At 38.4% G+C, this 23113-nt stretch overlaps 1 protein-coding gene across 1 annotated transcript in view; it reads right to left on the reverse strand.

The window, feature by feature from the left end:
• Window positions 1-112: 112 nt before the first annotated feature.
• LCP1 (lymphocyte cytosolic protein 1) overlaps window positions 113-23113 on the reverse strand; it is a 28305-nt gene continuing 5304 nt past the window's right edge. Inside the window, exons 6-15 of the mRNA XM_063102903.1 lie at window positions 22024-22189; window positions 20237-20379; window positions 17677-17772; window positions 16233-16428; window positions 14013-14091; window positions 13318-13432; window positions 12265-12398; window positions 5467-5590; window positions 2643-2767; window positions 113-245 (exon numbers count right to left, since the gene is read on the reverse strand). Of these exons, the coding sequence (XP_062958973.1) occupies window positions 113-245; window positions 2643-2767; window positions 5467-5590; window positions 12265-12398; window positions 13318-13432; window positions 14013-14091; window positions 16233-16428; window positions 17677-17772; window positions 20237-20379; window positions 22024-22189 (1311 nt within the window). The remainder of the gene's footprint in view (window positions 246-2642; window positions 2768-5466; window positions 5591-12264; window positions 12399-13317; window positions 13433-14012; window positions 14092-16232; window positions 16429-17676; window positions 17773-20236; window positions 20380-22023; window positions 22190-23113) is intronic.

Consider the following 23113-nt stretch of genomic DNA (forward strand, 5'->3'; position numbering starts at 1 on the left):
GTCACCAAGTTGAAACTTTGGAATGGCTGGAATCGTCCCGTGCTTCCTGGGAGCTTCCTGTGCAGGGCAGTCAGGACTCAGGGTGCTGCCTCCTACCCCGCCCCGCTGGGCCTCACACCCTCTTCATTCCTTTCCCCATCAGGCAAGCAAACACTGTCATGACCATTTTGGGGTTCACCTCCACCAGGTCTTCTGGAAGGGCATAAACTCTTGCTCCAATTTTTCGGGCCATAGAGATGGCATACCTAAAAGGGAGAAAAGGGGAAAAATGAGGAAAGCCTGAGCAACAAAGTATGAAGGGGACCCTCAGGATGGAACTCACTCCTGGAATAGCTGGAACCAGTCACCAGCATCCTCCCACTTTTGTGGACACATCTTGGCTTGATGAAGCTCAGACGTGCTGTCTAGCCTCACGATAATCATCAAATGTATTATTTGTCCTTGGAGATCTCCCCAGCTCCTGCCACTTTCGATACCCGCATCAGAAGTATTTTCAGTGTGGCAGTAAAAGTCATAGAACTGAACAAAAAATTGTGCTAGGAAAAGTTTGCAGACTATATTTCAACCACAGAAACATTTTTCTCAAGGAAGAAAAGAGGAAAAACTGCATCTCTAATATTCAGCCTTATACACCAATTCTTTTATCCCTTTTCCATTCCAATTCTTGCCCACGTATACGTGTATTTGCTTATGGTACCATAATATTAGAACAGCCAGAGTTTTACATTCCATATTTTTCACATAAAATGATCACTGCTACATCAGAACATTTTTGCTTGATCTGTAGTTATATGAAGATAATTTTTATTAGTTGTAATCTATTTTCAAATGAGCCCACACGACCACCTGGCACTTCTTTCATTGACCTCATTTATTAATCAGTGACCTCTTACTCCATCCAAGGTCCCACTACTGTCCTGCTCTCCTAAAGTAACTTTACTCTTACTTTATTGATCAAATTAAGAGCATCAGGCAGGAGTAGTCAAATTTTTCCTTGTCCATTCTTCAATAACTTCCTCTATATTAATTATAATGAAGTAAAATTTATTTTTCCATTATAAAATGTAGAGGGAAAATTGTTTAAAAAATCACACACAATCTTGCCACAATAAAATAACACTTCTTAGCCTTTTGTCTAATTCCTTTCACCCGCTGTTTTTTTTTTTTTTTTTTTAAGTCATTTTGTATCTTGCCCTTACAAGAGAGTGCTTAGCAGCCTGGGCTCTGAAGTCAGACTTCGAATCTCAGCTGCCTAACTTAAAATTGTACGACTGTGGCAAGTTCCTTGATTCTAACCACAACTCCCTTGAACATCTGCGCTGAAGGCCTTTTTTTTTTTTTTTTAAATCTGTAGGTCTTCATATGCGTTCTTCCTTCTGCCTGGAACATCATTCCTATCTCCTTCACCTGTCTACCTCCTTCTTTTAATTTAGCTGAGCTTAGATGTTATTTGCTTGAAAGAGCTTCAGTTCCTTTCCTGTCCCTCTGTAGCACTGTACTCTCCCTTCTACACAACTCATCACACTCCATTGTAATTGTAGCTTAATTACTTACCTTCTCTTGATGAGACTGTGCTAAACACCAGCATATGGGGAGCACATGTCCCCACCTTCCCAAATTGGGAACACAGAGAAGGGCACTATTGCGATTATAAAGCAGGGATGCTGGCCACTAGACATGCTAATTCTAGACCTGTATTATGAATTGAACTTTGTCCCTCCCAAATTCATATGTTGAAGTCCTAACCCCCACTACAACGGATTACAGGCTGTCACCCAAGGCTAGGAAAGAAGGCATGGGACAGATTCTCCTTCAGAGCCCTCAGAAGGAACCAACCCTGTCAACATCTTGATTTTGAACTTCTAGCTTCCACAACTGTGAGAGAATAAACATTTGTCGTTTTAAGCCGCTCAGTTCTGGTGGTACTTTGTTACGGCGGTCCTTGGAAACTAATACAACCAGCTCTGAGAAAGGCACTCTCTAGAGCAGGGTTTGGTAAACCTTTTCAGTCAAGGACCAGATACTAAATATCATAAGCTTTGCAGGCTTTGTTATACCTACTCAACCCTGCAGTTGTAGCAGGGAAGCGTTTATAGAAAATATGTAAATCAATGGGCTGTGTTCCAGTAAAACTTTATTTATAAAAGCAGACAACAAGCCAGATTTGGCTCAGAGACTGGAGTGTGCTAACCCTTGCTCAAGAGGAACCATCCGACCTGAATGGTAAAGCACACAGCAGCTGCTCTCAAGCCGGTTTCGACTCTGGTGGTGTTGAAATCACCCCTACACACTTCACATCCATGAATGTTCATGAGTGGGTGTTTGCATTTACAAACTTAATTTTGGAAGTCTCCTATAGATGATAATTAGAAATTTGTTTTATGAAACCATAGGCTTGCTTATTAATTGCAAGAAAATTCTTACTGTTTTTTTGTCTTGCTCCCATTCTAATAATAGTAGGAGCCTTAAAATGCTCTTGCACCATAACTATAATAATGAGGATGAGACTACAAGAAGTCATGAGAAATAAAAGCATGAATGATGAAAATAAAGTGTTTGCACTAAGGCATGAGCATTAGACTGTGCAACTGTCTAGTTGCCGGTTGGGTCCCTCCCACCTGATCTCAGGTCTCTTTACATACTTTGCATTGTTGAGTTTCTCTTCATCGTCCAGGTTTTCTGTCTTCAGAAGGTCGTAGTTAATAGAACCTGGTTGAATGGCATCAATGAGATCCAGAACGGGCAGACTTGTGCTAATCCTTGGGTCCTGCACACAGAAACAGAGGGTTTTCCAACACGGCTCAAAGTTACTTCCATTAAGCTCAAGGGAAGTGGGTGATTCTTTCCTCTTAAACAAGAAATATGTACAGCCTGGTCTGGGAAATGCCACAGTATTCCACACAGTGTCTCAAATCAGCTGTAGTTTCTGTAGGGGCACCAATAACTTCCTAGAAAGCCCACTGTCTGTCAACAGCAGGGAGTCATTCTCAAACAATGAATGGAAGGAAGTTAGCACAACTAGAGAAAAACATGAAGGTCAAGATATAATATGTCTTTTAGCTACCAGTAATACAGTATAGTAGAGGGTGGAATAATTTTAAAAAGAAACCATTAGAAAGGAGAGACTAAAGATATTAGGAGAAACCCTGCTTCCTGTATAGGGGACATCCTAGAAGTGAATGACAGGAATAGTGAAGAGGGCACAGTAGGACAAAAGCTTCAGTAGCTGCCCCTTTCTTGGAGATTGAAGGGGAAGAGAACCGTCATTGCCCAGGGAAACCATAACATCAATCATGTGACTCAAAGCAATGATGATAACTAATATTTGTTAGTGCCTCACGTTTGACCAGCATTGTCCCAGGTAGTCTCACTTAATTGTTACCATAAGCCTTAGGTGTAGGATCTAATTTTAATTTACAGATGAGTGCAGGGAGTTCCTGATGGTAACTGACTTGCTGGAAAGCGGTGGAGCTGAGACTGAAATTTCAAATTCCAACTTAAAATCCTGGGCTCCTTCTTTGATGTTTGTAAACATTTTGATGTTCACACCTAGAGCCATGAATGTTCCTAAGGTGTGAACGTGCAAAAGTCTGTTCTCCTAGCTCCTGCCCCACTAGGAGATCTCAGTCCTGGGGACCTGTGAGCACAACTGTGTGTCACAATCCAAGCACAGTGATGTCCAAGCACCTCAAACTTTTTGGATCCAAATCAGAATAAATTCTAAGCAAGGAACAGGACACAGGACCCCTGCCAGGTACTGGTTTCTCTAGCACTGGTCTTCCTGAACAGGTAGAATAGTATTTTTCAAAAATATAATGGGTTCATTTTTATTTACTTCTGGGTAATAAAAGAACTACCCCCAAATTAATATAGAATCACAACCTAATTTCTACCAATAGCCTTGGCCTCTATCTCCACGGAACTTTTTGGTGAAGAAGCACAAGGAAACAAGATGGAAAGATATGCATGTCACCTTCGTTCCTGCATCCTGCCCACAGTCCTGTGGAGGTGCCGACAGGCATGGACATGACCAGCAAATGGTGGCAGATGGAGATGAGGAAGGGACTGTGGTTATTTCCAAAATGGTTAATCAGGAATGTGGAGCTCATCTGATATTTCCTTTTGGTTCACTGTGTGGCTCTATTCACTTAATTTGGTAATGACTTAGTGAGAAGACAGGAGGAGACAGGAGCCCAGAGTGTCAGAAGGAGCAAAAGAATTGTCAAACATTCCTAAGAGTGAGCTCCACCATGGCTTGCCAAACCTGGCCCCCATAAGAACACCCCAGAAGATGCAGCAGAATCTCACAGGCTGCAGTGGCAGCTGTTTTACAAAGAGAAGCACACCTGGCCTGTGTGTAACTGGTCAGCTCATCTACTGGCTAAGTGACCTATAGATATATTCTGTTCTGCAACCTCACCCCACAAGTAAAAGGCACCCCCTCACTTATGCGCCATCCCCTGCAGTTAGAGCCGTGATCTCAGGAAGTTACCTGAGCTTTGATGTCTTCACCTATAGCATGAGGAAGCAGTAAAGCTGGCTCCACAGTGTCCCAGAGTGTGAACTGAGCCATTATGATCAAGAAGCCCCTGGTGCTCAGAGCTCCTTTTGACTTTGCTTTTCCTCACTGCCTTTCCAAATCTCTTTCTCAAGGAATCTGCTCAATTTAGTTACCAGCGTCCACTCCTAACTCTGCTCGGCTCTCCAGACTGCACGGTAAGCTGGAGGTGGGCAGAGGTGACCGCCACCTGTGATGAGCTCACGGCGGGTGAGCACGCCTGGCACAGCCCTACCCACCCTTATCTCCTGCTCTTCCTGCTGGGAGGAGATTTTAATTCTCTCTTGATTTTGGAGCAGAGGATTGATATTATGACAAATGGCCTCATTGACCCTGAAGGGGTCTTCCCCCCCAGTTCTGACCTTTATACTAGAAAAATATAGTTAAGACAGCACAGACATTATGGTAATATGATCAAATGCACAGGTCCCTTGAGGAAGAATCCAGCTAATATGAAACACGAGTTAAGAAATTTAATAAAGTATACTGTGGTTATTAATAAAAATGGGATTTGGATACAAGTATACAACTGTTTTTTTTTTTTTTGGAAAAACATGGGAGATCTTTTAGAATTTTATATCTCACCATTACAATGTTAAAAATCTGAACCATGGATGTGTGCACATTTAAAAAATATTATTATACTTTGTTACTTTGAAAGAATAATGCCTAAAATGATGTGTAAAAAATGATGTTTTTAAAATGAACTATTATGGAAGAAAGTGATAAGAAATTTGTCAGTAAAATGGCCAATGAACATCAATGTAATAATAGGTCATTTACTTAAAATCAAAATGGAAGGAGAAGCATTAAATACCTAACATCAAAGGTCTCTTTAAAACATAATGAAAACAATAAAGATAAGCATACAGCTCAGGTGGCCTCCAGCAGGAGAGGAGGAAGCTTACCTTGAAACTAGAGATGGATGAACTTTTCCCTGCTTCCTTCAATGTTTCATTCACCCAGTTGACAATAATGTCATCATTGACCTTCTGCCCACCACCAATTTCTTCGAGGATATTTAGTGTGTACCTGAACAAAATCAAGAATGAATTCTGGAAAAAAGTGGCTAAAGAATTCAACTGAACAAAAAGTAGCCAAAGGTAGGAATTTTCTTTTCTTTCTAGATATATCACACAAGATAGTCTGGACATCATTACATTGGAGGGAAAAAAAGAACATATAATAACACTAGTTCCTTGTAGAATAACTTAAAATGTAACTTTATGGTTGTTGAAATGAGTGCAAAGCAAATCCTTCCTTCTAAGCACTGTCTTTCTCTGGGCAGGAAGAGAAAGCAGGAGAGAAGAAACACAAGGAAAAGAGAATGAAGCACAGGATTCCAACCAGTGACATTTCTCTTACAGGAACCATCAAAATCAAGGAAGAACTTCATATTAGAAAAGTCCGAGTAGCCAACATGCAAAAGAAAGACAGAAAAGAGTTTCTTTCTTATGTCATATGAGTAGAAACGTTAGGACTATTCCAACAAAGGTAATCTAGTCTGAGGGTTAGAACTACCTTGGATACATACTGTTATGAGAATTGGCTTTTTGGAAGAAAATATTTATTAAGAAGATGCTTCAAACTCTTACAGTGCCATGGAGCAGAGAAGAATCACCATGCCCTAAAGCTACCGGGAGGAAGGGAAAGCAGCTGAGCAACAGGCAAGTTTGGTGACCTCATGGCTCAGGTTTGCAGGAGTGGGTCAGATGACACATGAAAGACCTCCAGGGCTAGGATTCCAGTGTGGCTTCTCAGACCGAAACTCAAGACTCCTGCCACTGGATCTCTTCCGGAAGGGCTGACCTCAATGAGGTCACCCTCCATCTGGGTGCCCCAGAATCTTGCTCACGTCATCCACTAGGAAAGTTTCTTCAGTTAGTGCTTCTACAGAAAGCACAATTCTCCCACGATTTTCCTCATGGTTTTCAAGTTTAATGCCTGAAACAAGAGCCATGTCCTGCCTCTTCTAGGTAAAAACACCTTCCCATCATTATAGATGGGGAGGAAAACTGTTCTGTAACTTTTCTTTACCAAAAAAATCACATTTACCAAACTGGTAGTGACATCCTCTCAATGACACCTCCCAAATCTCCCTCAGATCAACTGGTGCCTCTTCATTCTGTTTTTCCTCCTCACAAAATTTCCTTTTCAAAGTACAGTTCTGGTGATGTCATTTAAAGTGACTCTCTATGGCCTGAAGAATACAGGCTATAAACTCTTAAGTGTGGCACGTGAGGCTCTTCACGATTTGGCTCTAGTGTGCTTTGTCAATGCATCTCCAATTTCCTCCATCCCTTCTGTCTTCCTTGTCCATCTCCAGCACACATCCACACGTGCACACGTGCACACACACACACACACACACACACACACACTCTTCAACTGCACAGAACCATCAGCAGCTCCCTATCCATACCATGCATCATCCTGCATCCTTCTCCCAGGACTCAGTCGTGCTCTGCCTGGGATGCCCTTCCTTCAAGTGAACTTCCAATCCTTTCAACAATTCTCAGCTCAAGCATCACTTTTTGGACCCATGAAGTGTATTCACCATTACTGCTACACTTGCTTCAAACCTGTTACCCAGAACTTTTGATGGAGTTGATGTCCACCATGTCCCTTTGGGCAGGGTCTGTGCACCCTGCTCATCAGGGTATTTTCAGAGGTTAGCACAGTGCCTGGTACTGCTGGGAAACTAGTAAATGAAACTGTAGAGTTGGGGGTGAAATCAACAGAGTGATTTTCTCCCAGGGAAAGCAAGAAGACAGTAAAGATGAGAAATGTTTAGTTTGAGCCCAGAAATGAAGCCAAAATGCTAACGAATAATGAGTACACATGGGATAAGTCCCAGGTAGATTTTCAAAATATTCCTAGTTTGTAAAAGATCCTACTTTTGATCTATTCATAAAGATTAAATTTTATGGCATAACTGGCTTCTTGTTTCCTGGTAGTTAGCATGTATATAAAGTTATTAGCATTTACCATAACATTTAAGAATTTCCACCTAATGAATTTCTTCATAAGAAATGGTGAGTTAGAACTGGCTTCATTAGGTCCTGTCTGTACATAAAGTGATGGAACAAACTAAATATAATCTTCCAGCAGCTTGCCTTGTCTCAGGACTCAATCTCCCTTCCCTTCGTCAAGAGTTCCAGCCCAGCTTTGTTGACATGCTCCAGTAAACAGAAGTAGTGTTTTCCACCTACCTCTTGAGCTAGAGAACTAAATGGCACAGATGGGAAGCCCACCTTTATATAAGAGTCTGTCTGCAAACGTAAGAAAAGCCACCAAGGAGCAGGAAAACTTATAAAGGGGTAGAAAATTGTGGAGGCAGCTTATTGCATCCTGGGATTTAAGAACAGCCTCTCATGGTGGCACAGAGTTCTGGTGAACACAAAGCAGTCTTTCTGCCACTTCAAGCGAGATGTACAGGTCTGAAATGGAATCAAATACCCACTTCTAAACACAAAAAAAACAAAGGGAAGAAAGGATAGAATTAGGTGGAGCCTCAACTCTAGAGAGTCCACTAAGCAATTACTCATCTATTTGCAGATTCAAAATTTAAAACAAGGGCCGAGCCCGTGGTGCACTCGGGAGAGTGCGGCGCTGGGAGCGCAGCGACGCTCCCGCCGCGGGTTCGGATCCTATATAGGAATGACCGGTGCACTCACTGGCTGAGTGCCGGTCACGAAAAAGACAAAAAACAAACAAACAAACTAACAAAAAAAAGCAAAATTTAAAACAACAGCTCATCTGGCTTGTCTACCTAGATTTTCCCTTGTGAGATAATCACTCTGTATCATCAGCGTGTTTAATGGAACACTCAGACAAGATCTTGATACTAACGGTGTTTGCAGAATGTGCTGCGCTGAAAAGCTCTTTGTCTAAATGAAACAGCAGATAAGCCCAGCTTTAGCCAGTTCCTCACCCAACAAAGGAGGACTGATGAGGGCACTGGAGGGGGTGTGATTATTACTTGCTTGATTTCTGGTCTTCTGACACCTTATTTATTTAACATTTGGCACAGAGGGACAAATCTCAGTGTTTTGTTTTTCAAGGACCCATCCAAACTTCACCCTCTATAGCCTGTTTGATTTGAGGGGAGATTGCTCATTCACCTGCTTCTGACTCTTTGTTCATTTGCTTGAATGTAACTATCATTGCCAGGCGGCCTGCCTGTTTCAGGCTTTTGTACTGAAATTTATACACACTCTGGTTGCCAGCTTTCCAATCTGAGACTGACTTCCAGGCTACGAAGGGGAAAGAAGATTTTAACACATACCTCTCATTTGTTCTTAGGGGGAAAAATGACACGCCATTTATTGTCCAGATAAATGACCAAATTAGCACATTTGTGCAATCCAATGAAATAAATTCCAGCTAGAACTGGCTGTAAATTTAATAGATCTGTTATGTGTGGCTCTCAGAGCAAAAAAATAAAAAAAATCCCTTCTGGTACCATTTACATAATCATCAGTCATTTCTTCTCCTTCAACAGTAATGTATTTCTCTGTCCACTTTCTTGTATGTACAATGCTTGGGTGGTAAACACTCATTAGAAGTATGGCTGATTGACCGGGTGGAGGCAGCAGCAGCACAGGAGACCTTATCATATATTTTACCAGCCAAAAAGTAGGGCTTTTGGTCACATTTTTACAAAACTTCCAGAGCAAAGACCATATAACAAGGTGATTTTAAGATATTACAAAATTCAACACAGAACAGAGTTGGCCTGAGTTTTTTTATTATTAACTTAGAATATATCAAAGATTGTTTCATATTGAAACCCATGAGTCAATTTAACTGTTGCAGCTAAGGTGATTTTTGCTTTGGTTTTTAAAGCAATCAGTACTAAAAGCCAATCTTTTAAGAATTAAAAACACATGTGAAAGACAATGAAGATAGTTTAGAAATAGTTTCTGGAAATATACTGGTGAGACTGGCCCTTGGGAACTTTCAGTGATGTTCTAGATACATGCAATAAAATAAAAGATGGAGTTAAAGATTCTTTAGCTCTGGAGTTTTCTGTGCCAGGGGAGCCTTTTGACATCTGCCTTCCATCATTAAAGAGACTCCAGTTTAGAAATGGGTAGTGGAGTTCTAAGTAAAGCAAATGTGAGTCAAGTAGTAAAATCTATTATGGTCACTTCCGATTATCCTACCTCAACTGTAAACACTGACATAATTACATTGCGAACCAGTCATGAATATTAGGATCTGCAGACAGTGGCTTGGGACTAAAGCTGAAGTGTCTAGGGACACTACAAACCTTGTCTTCGCCATTACCTTGTTAAATGTAGTGTAATGTGACATGTGGCTTCTGGGGCTTCCTTCCAGGTAGAAAATGAATGAAGTCACACTAACATAGATTCTAATTGAGGAGTGTAAGATTTCTGCCTGGTCAAGCAATCGGTATAGGAGACAAGAGTGGAGCACTTAAAAGTAAACTATTTTGTACTTATAGATTTGTTATCTAAAATTCTTCTCAGATTTGTGCTATTGTACTAAAAGTTGTCTATTTTTTTTACAATGTATTTTCTATTTGTATGTCATTATATTCTATTATTGTTTAACTAATATCACCCTGGAGTTCTCACACTAATCAAGTTTATATTAAGCTCCAAAAAGTATCTGAAGTTCTCTTTTTAAGTTTTCTATTAAAATGTCTTCTGCTCCTAGCCATGATGGAGTAACAGGGACCAGATTTAAACACCTAAAACACAATGAAAAACATTAAGACAATGTTGTTCAGACACTGTCAACAGAAAGCATGGGACAGTGATCCCTGATGAAAGTAAAACAAACAAGGTGAGCCCTGAGATTGTCCCAGCATGGAGAGAAAACCCAAACAGAGCATGGTCATAGCCCTGAGTTGAAGGGACAGGGTTGAAAACTCAAGAAAGCCAAGGTGCCTAGAATACTCAGAAGAGTATTATCTCAGTAGTAAGAGGCAAAATGAGATCCAGACTAAGCTTAAAAGGAAGCCTCAAGGCTGACTGGTTAGCTTGGCTGATTATAAAGCACAGCTTTATAACCCCAAGGTCGCTGGCTTCGATCCCATACCAGCCAGCTGCCAAAAAAAAAAAAAAAAAAAATCTATTCAACAAACCAACAGAGAAACAGTTAATATATCAGATGGAGAGAACAAATCTATGGTTATTAAAGGGGGGAGGGGTGGGGAAGGGTGCAGTGGAGAGATTTGATAAGGGGCATAAAGAATAAGTATGATTTGTAACAATGCAAATGCTAATAAAAATTAATTTAAAAAAATTAAAAATTAAAAAATTAAAAATTAAAAAAAGTAAGCCTTAAACAGATCAAATTGTATTTAAGTAACTTAACTCCATCCCAGGACAAAATTCAAGAATATTTAAAGGAATCCAGAAATACCAGTACCCAGCAAAATAAAATTCACAACATCTGGCATACAATAAAAAATTAGCAGCATGCAAAAAAGCCAGAAAATATGACTCGTAATGAAGATATAAATAAATTAGTAAAAACAGACCTAGAAATAACAGTTATTATAATTACATTCTACATGTTCAAGAAGGTAGAGGAAAGGAGAGATACGGGAGATGCAAAAGACTCAAAATTTCTAGTCATGGAGACTATAACGATGAGATAAAAAATAATATAGACCGTATGGGGCTAATGGAACATTAGACATCATGAAAAAAGAGAGATTAGTGAACTTGAAGACAAGGCAATATATTGCCTTATCTAAAATGATAATTATCTAAACAATAATTATCTAAAATAAAACATAGAGAGAAAAAAATGAAACTTAAAGAAAATAAGTGAATAGAGGATCAGTGAGCTCAGGGACAACTTGAAATGACCAAATATACATGCACTTACAGTCCCCCCAAAATAGGGCTGGGGGAGTACAGAAGACATATTTGAAGAAACAAAAGCTAAAAGTTTTCCAAATTTGATGGAAAGTATAAACGCACAGGTCCAAGAAGTTCAACAAAACTTAAGCACACTAAACAATGTACATCATAATCAAATTGCTTAAAACCAGTGATAAAGAGAATCTTAAAAGCAGCAAGAGAAAAAAAGAGATATTAGATACAGAGGATAAAAGATAAGAAAGACAACAGATTTATTGTTGGGAACAATAACAGGCGAGAAAACAGTGAAAGTTATATATAAGGTGCTGAAAGAAAAACTGTCAACCCAGAATTCTACACTAAGAAAAAATATCTTTCAAAAATGAAAATACAACAGATTTGTTCAGACATGCAGTAGCTGGAGTAATTTATCACCAGCAGACATGCACAATTAGAAATATTTCAGATAGAAGGAAAGTGATACCAGATGGAAATCTGTATACAATGGAAGGAAGAGCACCAGAAATGGTAAAAATGTTGGTAAATATAGCATTATTTCCCCCATATTTTAAAAATCTTTTAAAAAGGTAATTGACTGTTATTTACACAAATCAGTTAAAAGTAAAAGCATAAAAAAAGACATGCCGTGCTAACCACTAATCAAGAGGAAGATGTAGTAGTTACATTAATGTCAGAAAAGTAGATTTCCGAGAAAGGAACGTTACTTTGGAAGTGCTTCTTTGGTTATGAAGTTTAGCTTAAAACACATTTTTACTGGATTAAATCACACTGTTAAAAATTTGCTAATTTTATTCTTGGTAAATAATCCATTCAATAAAAAGTCATTCCCATGAGTCATACTACCTTCTCATTAGCTGCCAAATCAAGGCCAATGTCAGAGTTCGGTTTCCTTCATTGAGATCTTGTCCACCAATGCCAACCAGGGAAAACTTAGCTTGATTCTTCCCCAATTCCACTGCATAGTTACAATTCTCAAGCTATTAATGAGCAGGATGAAAAACAATTTAATGTCATCATCTTGATTATAAAAAAAACACCAGGTAAGAAAAATAAAGATACAAAATGAAATAAACAAGGTCAGATTGAATTGAATGATCTCTCAAGTCTCAACTGGTTCTGCAATTGTAGGATTCTAAACTAGTTCAAGCATTTTCTATCTTTTCTTAAATAGAACCCTCACTTTTATCAAAAATATTCATAGTGTACTCAGTGCAAAACCAAAATGAATTTATTATTTAATGAATTTATTATATAATGAATTTATTATTATAAATATTTTCATGGCTGTATCACATTACATAAATAGAGCGCCATCCTTAGTTAGCTCTCCATTATATTTCTAAAATAGCTGAATTCGTGGAGATTGACATGGAAAATTTAGATTCTCCATTCTATGCACACATAGTGGATGGACATGTGGGACAAATATTCCTGTGGCTGTGCATGGGTCATTAAGAGTCACAGAGACAAGAAATGGTGAGAGATAGCTGTGCCAACCCTGTTGTTACAAAACAATGTTCCCCCTGTGTTGACAGTAGACAAACTATTTGTACAAGTCAAACTGTCAGTACAAAGCTCCAATTCTTTAGAAAATTAGAATAAGGATCCTGCTGGGGAAAAAATCCCTGTGGCTCTGCTTGCTCTAATTATCTTAATTAGAATTTTTACATGATAATGTTTAAAGACATCCAACATGGAATTATAAATAAGTAATCAACTGAAATAATGAACTCACTTTAATAAAACTATTCAGGTTTCTGATTGCTGTGCTATAATTTAATCCCTGGATCAACATTACTTATCTAAGTCTGGCTGCCTGTCAGAGTGTTCACAGCGTGCTCTTGCAGGCTTATGACTTCACCTGCCTATTGGAACATCAGAATAGTCACTGTTTACCTTCTTCATATTGCCTCCCAGTTTGGGGTACGGTGGTTTGTTTACTCTGTTCCAGTCAACAGGGACTTTAATCTTTTCATAGAGCTGGAAGATGACCAGGGCATCTGATAAGTCACTAAACAAAACAAACACAAAAGATTTCTCAGATAGCTGACATTTATTCGGGGCCTATGGTGAGCCAGGCTCTTCTGTACATATTAGTTCATGGAAGATTCACAACCACCCTGTAAAATTGGTAGTAGTAGCTCCATTTCCAGAGGTAAAGAAACTGCAACTCAGAGAAACTGGGAACTTACTCTCTCCAGGTGTAACTAGCTAGAGCCCTTCAGCTAACAAATGCTGCCTCCAGGAAAGGAAATATGGCTTTAACAAATGATATAGGAGATGCTTAATCACAAACTTAACATTCAGTCTTTCGCCTTCTTGTGAACGGATCATAGGCTTACGACATACAGTAAATTTGTCATTTTGCTGAGGTATGACTTTTGTATTAAACACACAGCGAGGCTGGTGTATGGAGGTGGGTGTCTCAGCTGAACATACAACATGTGAAGCTCAACTTGGCATTTTTTTTCCTTCTCATGAAGGTAAACACATTTTGTGAAAAAAATGCACACCAGAGCGATATTTGAAATCCCATGACTCCTTTGAGGTTGCTATGTCTCACATGAAGGATGAGTTCCCAATATTCTTACCTGTACAAATGATTGACTCGAGGGTTTACACCCAAGGAGTTCATCCAGTTTCTAAATGTCCGCTCTTCCCTGGTCTCACCTAGATTAATAAAGACCAATCATCTTTTAGGTCCTAGAAAACATGCCTTTTTAAAGATCTAACTTAACTAACGAGGCTGCAATAAAAACTGAAAGTAGAATGAGAAAAGAAACAAATAAAATAATCCCTATTGAATTTGGATGAGGGCTGCTATTCTGTGTTAATTTTTTTCCCATTTCAATTCAACAAGTTTTTCTTTCTGTAGCATCTATTAGTAGTGTGCAAGATCCTATATGGGGTAATTGTTCAAAGTTGTCCCTCAAGAACTTACATTCTTGCTGGAAAAAAATGAGACTTTTAGGCATCAAACAGAGATCATGCAAGCTGGAGGATGCACACATGAGGCAGGTATATTTGCTATTTGAACTGAAATGTGGAAAGAATAATGTGAGCTAAGTTTGGAGGGGGTAGACTTTGAGCTTCACCTCGTAGGGTTAGTAAAATCTGGGTAGTAAAGAAGAAAGAATAGAGGATTTAAGGAGATGGTAAGGAAGGGAATAGGAGATGATATAAATACCCTATGAACGCAAAGAGAGTATAGGCAAGGTCTCTATAAAGAACAGCAGGAACTGGTTTGTCAGGAATCTGTGTTGTACAGTAACAGAGATAAGGCTGTCTAGAGGCTGGAGCCAGAATCAGGGATCTCTGAATGCTAGGTAGCAGATTTTGGTTGATATATTAGACAATGGCAGTCAGTATTGGGTCTTTATATATATATATATATAGAGAGAGAGAGAGAGTCTTTTTATACATAGATATATATGTATTACTATAATTAATTCTTGAGCAAGGCTGAGATCTAATGAAAGCAGTACTGGGATATGCCTGGCAGCAGTGTTCAGAATTACTAAAAGGCGATATGCATTTAAATTAAACACTCAGAAGGGATAGTGTTGGTGCTAGTATGTGGGGCACAATCAAGTGTTTAATGAGTGGAGGAATAGGCCCCTAAGACCTATTAAAATAATTGGTGTATGAGATAACAAAAGTCCAGGAGAGCAGAAAGGAAAAATAACAATGTAGGACACATTCCAAGGGAAGAATTATTATCATTTACTGATTTAATAGATTTAGGGGTGAAGAAGAGGAAGCTGTAGTAGAAGTCAAGGTATTCAGTTTTGGTGACTAAAGAACAAGTGGTATAATTAATGGAAATGGAGAATTTCTAAAGGAGAGCAAATGGGATGGGAGGTGGATGGACAGGCAATGGAGAGGGGAGGAGAAATGATCAATTCTGTTTTGTATATGCTGCATTTCAAATGACAGTAAAGGACCCAAACAGGGATGTTCTAGAGGCAGCTGTAAATGGGTGATTAGTGGGCTTGATATATAGATTTGGGAACAAAATAGATTTTGAACAAAATATACACATCCTTGACCATGATTTATCAAATGATACAAATGCAGCAGTTTTAGAACATGAATTGATAATTGCATTTTCAGCTACAGTAAAGCATTGTGGAAAAGCATCAAACAATACTTTCAATCTGGATTTCCCAGCTTTGGTGACACATATTAATTTTGACTTTATTTTTTGTCTCAATATTGGGACTAGTTTATGATGAAAAAAATGAAAGAAAAGACAAGTAAAGTAAACATCTCTGGCACTTTTACCTAGTAAAACCTGACTAAAGCCACATACTTTTTGCCCAATCTTAGGGCACCAACCTGCAAAATACAACTATCTGGGATTCCACCTTAAAATACTTTTCTGTGCTCCTTATAATGCAAACCAAAGAAACAATAAAAAACTCAGCAAGCACATCGTATTATAAGTTAAATATCATTTTCAGATGGTATGGTGGCAATTTCTTGCCTCTAGGAATTAACACAGTCCATTAACTACATAAATTATCTTTTTAGAACTCAGGATTTATTTCATCCAATAATTAAATGCACTGTCTTCTCTAAAAGATTTAATTCGGATAATGGATGAAGTCTACATCTAATGGACGTGATATAATGGTATTTGATTATTCCTCCTTGGCTGTAATTGGCTTGATTAATGTATTTATTCTCTTTGTTGTACACCAAAGAATTGATAGCCTGTTTACATATGTATTTGCTTAGGAGGTGATTTTGAATTGCCATTGAATTTTGAGTATTTTTCCAAATACCTTAAGCAACTGGTTTACAGTTACCTTCAAGTGCTCCCCAGTCAATGTCCTGGTTCTCTGGTTTGTGCAGGGCAGGGTATCTGTTAAAGAGGTTGGCAATGAAAGCCAAGTTCAACTTGGGATTCCCTCGGACAACATCTGTGGCTGTGACAAATTGCCGGCAGCCCAGCCTCTCTGCCTGCTGCAACATGCATTCTGCCCTCTGGATGTCATCCTTCTCCTGCAATGAAAGAGGATTTTTCAAGGCTGTGTTAAGGCTTTTTATGCACAAACTAGATATGTACAACGTGAAAAAGAAATGGGAATCTCAGTGAAACCCTTTGTGTTTATCTGAGTAGACAACAACAGCACATATTTCTTATATGCACCTGCACCAAAATCAGAAAGTCCAGGTAAAAGGAATCTCAGAAGTTAAGTAACTGAGATCTCTCATCTGTATATAGAACTATTTCAGATAAGTGATTTGTTGCCCTGTTTTTAAAGAGATTCAGTAGATTTCATAGTCTTATCATTTAAATTGATCTTAATTATTTTCAACTATTAAGCTTCCTTTTTATTATTTTCTTGCATAGACTTTATGGGATTTTGTCTATCAAAAATACTTATTTATTAAGTAATAATTTATATTTCCAACTCATAGAAGATATTTACACCTGCCAAGAAAAACATCTGGTTAGTATAAACACTTTTCCCAGACTGAGTTGGCCTACTTGCAGCCCAAACAAAGTTAATTTTATCAGTTAGTTAACCTTGTATGGTCATTGATAAATACATAATACCAATTTGGCTTTTAGAGACTTCAAACTGAAAACCACTCATTTCATATACTCAATAACTTTAGAGAATCTCCAGTCATTTGTAAACAAACTCTTATAACAAGACCAAGGTTTTCTTGAAATATGTCCACTGTCCTTAGAATCTATGAAACCACCAATTTTCAGAAAACAGAATTTCAGACTAGAATTATTTCTTAATGTGATGCTTTATCAGATAACGTTATAATAATACATTTCATACGCTTTACTTCTCATTTATTTCTACTTTGCTTCTCATTCAGGAATAAGCTGACTTCAGTATTAACTTACTGTATTTAACTCCAGTGATATTAAATGAGGCACAAAAACGGGCAAGGCAACACTCAAGGTCAGTATAAATGTGGTGGAGAAATTGAAGTTTCAGAATTCAGACCCATGTTGGTGTTTAGAGCCTATTAAGTGATGGACATCCACAGAGATGCCTAGCATGGTACATGGCATTTAATTAGCACTAGTTTCTTTCTTTCTTTAATATTTTACCTCCAAGTTCAGTTTTCCACAATTATTATCTAAAACTACATAACAGTTTTAACAGGGCTTTAAGTAGAAATGCCCAGTCATGGGATTCCAAAGTGAGGGTCACACTGAGCAATGGAATTGCCAACGTGAAGGTAGCATCGTGTTCTCTGAACAAACTGCGGACATGGCCTTACCCTCAGTCCTGACATGTCAATAACAACAGCAGGAATGCCTTCTTCATCTCCTTTTGGAGCCACCTGCTCAAGCAGGTGGTAATAAGCTTTTGAGTCCTGTGAGAAATTAAGAAATTACAATTTCAAAACAGCATATCTAATTACATACTTAGCCTGACATTAATTTCCCAAAAGCAAACATTTTCTTTCTTATTCAACTATCATTCAAGAATGTAACTTAATTAACAAAGCTAGATACATTTACTAATTTGTTCTATTTGTTTGCATATTATATTTGCTTTTCTTTTTAAAGGAATTATAACAATTAAAAATACAGGACATACATAAAAGGCAACCCAAAAAAGCAGATACTATTCTGTTGTTTTTAGGAGAGAAAAACAATTCACTTACATGTATTAGATTGTATACAGGAAAATATATATACCTTTATATTGCTGTAGAAGTCAGTCAGCTAAGGTTTAATTTAAAAAAAAGTGACAGAAAAAGGAAGCAGAAGTTTAAAGCAGAGTTTAAAAATACATTTAAATGGACAATAGCAAAAGAAAAAGATTTCAAAAACAGAAGGTTGAAGCACTAACAAGCAGTCTTTATGTAAAAGGAGAAATATTAAGATGACAAGTGCACTTAATGTTTATCTAGAAGCCGAAAAAATGGTTAAATTTAGTTATACAAGACTGGATATAGGCACTGAATTCTCAAGTTTTCTTAGATTCTGGAAGTAAGCTTACTGACAAAAAGAATTCTCAGAATCATAGTCTTAAAAATATAAATTTATTCCCAGTCAATGAAAGTATACAAATTTTCAGATAATTTATTGAAATCATTTAAAAGCATCTTAATTTTTCTTAAAGACTGAAATCAGCTATTACTTTGTTTTAAAACTGGGTAGGGTCTGGGCAAAGCAGAGATATGCTCACACTTTTGACTTTAGAAAGACGAGAACGGGAGAAATGTGAGCCATTGATGTCACAGCTGGGGAAACCAATTGTCGTCTCCTTTCTTTCTCCCCTCCCTCCTCTTTTCACTGTAGCTATTTTGAAGTCAGTGGAAGTTTCATGCAGGTGTTAGGCACCAATAAAATCTGCCTACCATGTGTTAACATCTTAGCTTTGCTACGAGTCATCTAATTTCACCTGATCCTAATAAACCTTTTAGTCTAGTACAGGTGTTTTCCCCACCTTTGCTGACTTAAGGGGATTTAATGGCATCTCCCAAAGTTGCTGGCTACTTAGACATACCCATTGCGGGACCGACCTCAGTCTGAATGCAGCTGCTCCCTGAGAACAGGCACAACCACTGTATAAGTGCTCAGCTTGCCAGTTTCTATCTCATACAGGTACTTCCCAGAGTCCAAAATGGTTATCATTCTAAAATACACAGCCTTTCAGTGATCAGGTCAATTTATGGCTGAAATCAAGCAGCCACATTTTGGCTGAAAAGTTTTGCAACAATCACAGAGCTTAACTGTTGAGCAGAAAGGGAGATAATGACATCCAGCTCCTGTTAAACCCCAGTTTGGTGGGTGCTGCTAGAAGAATGTTAATTACCAATAAATGTTGTGTAGTTATAAAAATGGATTTGGCATGATTATCTTAGGTCCTAAGGAAGGAGGAATTTTCCCCCTAGAAGCTTTACTCCACTTGGCATGTGTCTGGCAGAACCTGAGTTCCAAATATCATTGAGTCCACACTGTGCCACAGCAGGAAGCTGTTACTCAAAGAATTATAAGCCTGGTGGACTCTTGGGAAGTCATGTGACCTTTCCTCTGACTCTGCTTCCTGGAGGAAATTTCTTTAACTTTTGAGAAAGTGGAGACAAGTGTTTTCTTTGTGTTGCGTCCCAGCACCTCACCCCATTCTCTACTAGGAACTGTGTTCTGATGTCCTTACTGCTCTGAAAGCTCTTTCTATCTTGGTCCATCTGTCAGCAATGCCACAGCTGCTTCCCTTCACCTTGACATGGGATTTTTCATAAACTTGAAAACCACAGTGTATGGCTCCCATAGACTTTACCCTTGTAGATCTTTGTCTCAGTTTCCTTATTTGTAAAATGAGAGAATAATCCTTACTCATGGGGTTGTTATAAGGATTACATGAGTCAATGTATATATAAAGCAGTGAGAACAGTGTCTGACATGCAGCAGACATCATGTTTGCTATTATTAATTAGAAGACTCATCCTCATTTAAATTTTTTAATTTAAAAAGTTAAATTAAATTTAATGCTCTCGTTTACAAAACCAGAGATGTTATACTCCGCATGACTCTCTTTACTGGAAAAGCAGTCTTATCTCTTGCCCTTCCTCTATCTCACCCTTGTCCCTCTGCTTCCTAATACTGAAACTCCGAGTGAGACCCATCTCCCTTTGATTCTGCACTAGAACTGTGGACAGATCTATGTGTGTTCCAGTACTAGAGCTGCAGATGGACTCCGAAACAGCACTCAACTAGACCCTAGAGCTTCCGAAGAGCTGAGGCCCAGTATCTTTGTCTTTTCTCCATTAATACCCAAATTCACCTTCACTGCTGCAGTTAGTCATGTTGAAATGGCATTTCTCCTACCTTGATGTCAGTGCTGAAGTTGCTGATTTTGTTGCAGCCTGCATTTTCCAGGTGGTAATTAGCCCACCTCAGCAGGAGCTCCTCAGGGGAGAGTTTCATCAAATCCTCCAGGCTCTCCCCTTCTCTCAAAAGAGCAATCAGGGCTGAAGAAGCACAAAAACCGAAGAAAAGTAAATACAGGGGATGTTTGTGGGGATTAGTTATAACTTTCACTGAGCTCTGCTGGAAAAGCTAAACATAGCTCTCTGGATAGAGATACCTCTCTGGAGTAAAGGTACTTGTAGCCTCTCCTGTGGAATAAACAGTTTATTATTATTCCCTAAAAAGAGGGTAAGCTATTGTGAGCTTATGTCATCCCCATTTTTCAGATGGAGAAGACAAGGCACCAACGAATCTTGGTGCTAAGCTGAACACTGGGCAGAGACATGAAAGTAAACAAGACTGTTGGCTCAGAATGCTCTGCTGGGTCTGTCAGGTCACATTTTATGATATGACAACACTTTTGCTTTTAAGAAATCAATTTTGTAATAATGACAATGTTCTTTAGTCTATTCCCTTGGGCGTTTTATATTTCAAATGCTTACCTGCATAATTACAGCAACTCAACAAAGTAATCAACTCTCTTGCATGTTTCACCAGATGAATTTTTTGTTCGGTTAGAAGGTTTAAATTTAGCAGAGGTCATTATGTACAAATCAATACTCTTTCTTGTGAGTTCTAAGATCCCTATCTGCCTTTTTTCCCCTTCTTTATATTATGTTTAATACATTGGTTGAAAAATACTTCTGAATTCTTCATTGGTTATTGTGATTTGGACATACACAAAAAAAGTATGTATAACTAAAGATTAGAATTTGGCCGGGTTTCATATTTGTAGGATTTGTACCTGAAAACTAACAGGTAACATTGTACTCTGTATGATACTTATCGAGGTCTACTACCTGTGTGGAAGCAACTGGGTGGTCACCATTTAAATGCACATGGGATGGTAAGAGAAGACAGAATAAGATTGGCAGCCACATATTTAGTTGAGAACTTTGAAACCATAAATGTAATTTTCTACAGTCTTTTTAAAATTTTTATTTTTTATTATATATATTTAAGGTGGTATACAACATGATGTTTGGATATACTTTCCTTGCTATACATATGCATAATGAGGTAATTACTATGGCCAAGCAAATTAATATATTCATCTCATATAGCTACCCTTCTTTTTTTCTTTGGTGGTAAGAGTATCTAAAAATCTATTCTCTTGGCAAATGAGCAGTATACAACAGTATCAACTACAGTCCTCATGCTGTACATTACATCTCTAGACTTACTTATGCCACATAACAGCAACTTTGAACACTCTGACCTACACATTCCTCTATAGCCTTCATAAGAAATAGAACAAGTGTCTCCTAATCTGGTTGCTATCACTGCAGTAGATGAATGTGAATCTCTTCACAAAATACAAGTTAAAAGTAGTCTTATTTGTTATGAGGTATCTAAAGGCAAAGTGAGCTCTGAAAAAAGCTCTTGAGGATGGAGTCCCAGACAAACTGGGCTATATGCTTTAGAGAAGCATTATTGTTAGTCTGTGGTCTTAACAAGTTTTGTTCTGTCATTTAAAATAGTCTGGTCAGTATTGATAGAATCTGTTACCTTAATACCGTGGATTCAATATAACTGTATATCATTTTCAAAACTTGAGTAATTCCTGACATCTTCCTCCTACAGTCCCCAACACACGCATTAATAGAAAGCCGTGCCATTGATAACACTTGAGACTTGGCTCTTACCTTCATTTCTGCTGAGCTCAATGTCGGCAAACAACCCAATCTTGATGACTTGCCACAAAAGTCCCAGGACCAGATAAGGCTTCCCCTCCTTTAAGTCCTCAGCTCCTATGTTAACCACATGGCAGCCAATGGCTGAGGCAGAGTTCAGAGCCAAGTTCAAGTTTTCCTGAGGGAGAAAAAGGATGCAAGTTGTGTTTCTTTGACTTTGCAGATGCCAAATGATGGTTTCTGGTTGGCAATAGCAATGATGTCCTCCTTCTGGAAAGTTCACAGGTCTAGAGGCATGGTCTTCACCGGTTTTTACATTTAGAAAAGCAGTGAACAACAACCAGAAGAGAAAATCCAGTGACCCAGACACTGAGCTTATATAGTTGGTCTACTCACTCACACCTGGCCACCCTGAGTTGAAGGCCATCCTGGTCAGCTTGAAATGAATGTGTCTTGTATTTTTCCATCTTTCTCTCTGAGGAAGCCTACACACTCAACATCTCCATAGCCAAAATCAAGGGGCACTTTTGAGGGAAGTCATTGTCCTGTCACTGGCTATCACCAATAAGACAACTGTTGATGTAAATCAAGGTCATAAAACAGAGTAACAGAATAGCTTTCTGACTTGCAGATTGAGTATTAAGGGTATTAAAAAGACACAAATCAAATTTCTCGAAAAGATGGAGCGGCTTTTACTACAACAATTTATTGAGTATCCATAATAACTACGGAACACACACTCACACATGGATTCGATGTTCTTATGACTAACAACAGTTCATGTAATGTAACTCACATGCAGGTGGAATAAAGTCAATGAAGTTCTCAGTCTACAGTCCATGTACTATTCTTGAGTCCATAAAGGAGGAGATATCAGTGTCAGAGATGTAGAGAAGTTGTTTTTATGACAAACTCAAAACAAAACAAAGGCCCCCAGAGAACTGGGAACGGAACTATCTGAAGAAAAGTGGTTTCTTGCCCAAGCACTCAAATGAGGAGTAAAAAATATTGTTTTACTTATGGCCATGATTACTAGTGAGTGTAACATTAAGTGCATTCATGTATGTTTACTCATTGCTCCCAATGTGGTTACCACTTCCAT

Source organism: Cynocephalus volans, chromosome 7, assembly GCF_027409185.1.
Source record: "Cynocephalus volans isolate mCynVol1 chromosome 7, mCynVol1.pri, whole genome shotgun sequence".
NCBI lineage: Eukaryota > Metazoa > Chordata > Mammalia > Dermoptera > Cynocephalidae > Cynocephalus > Cynocephalus volans.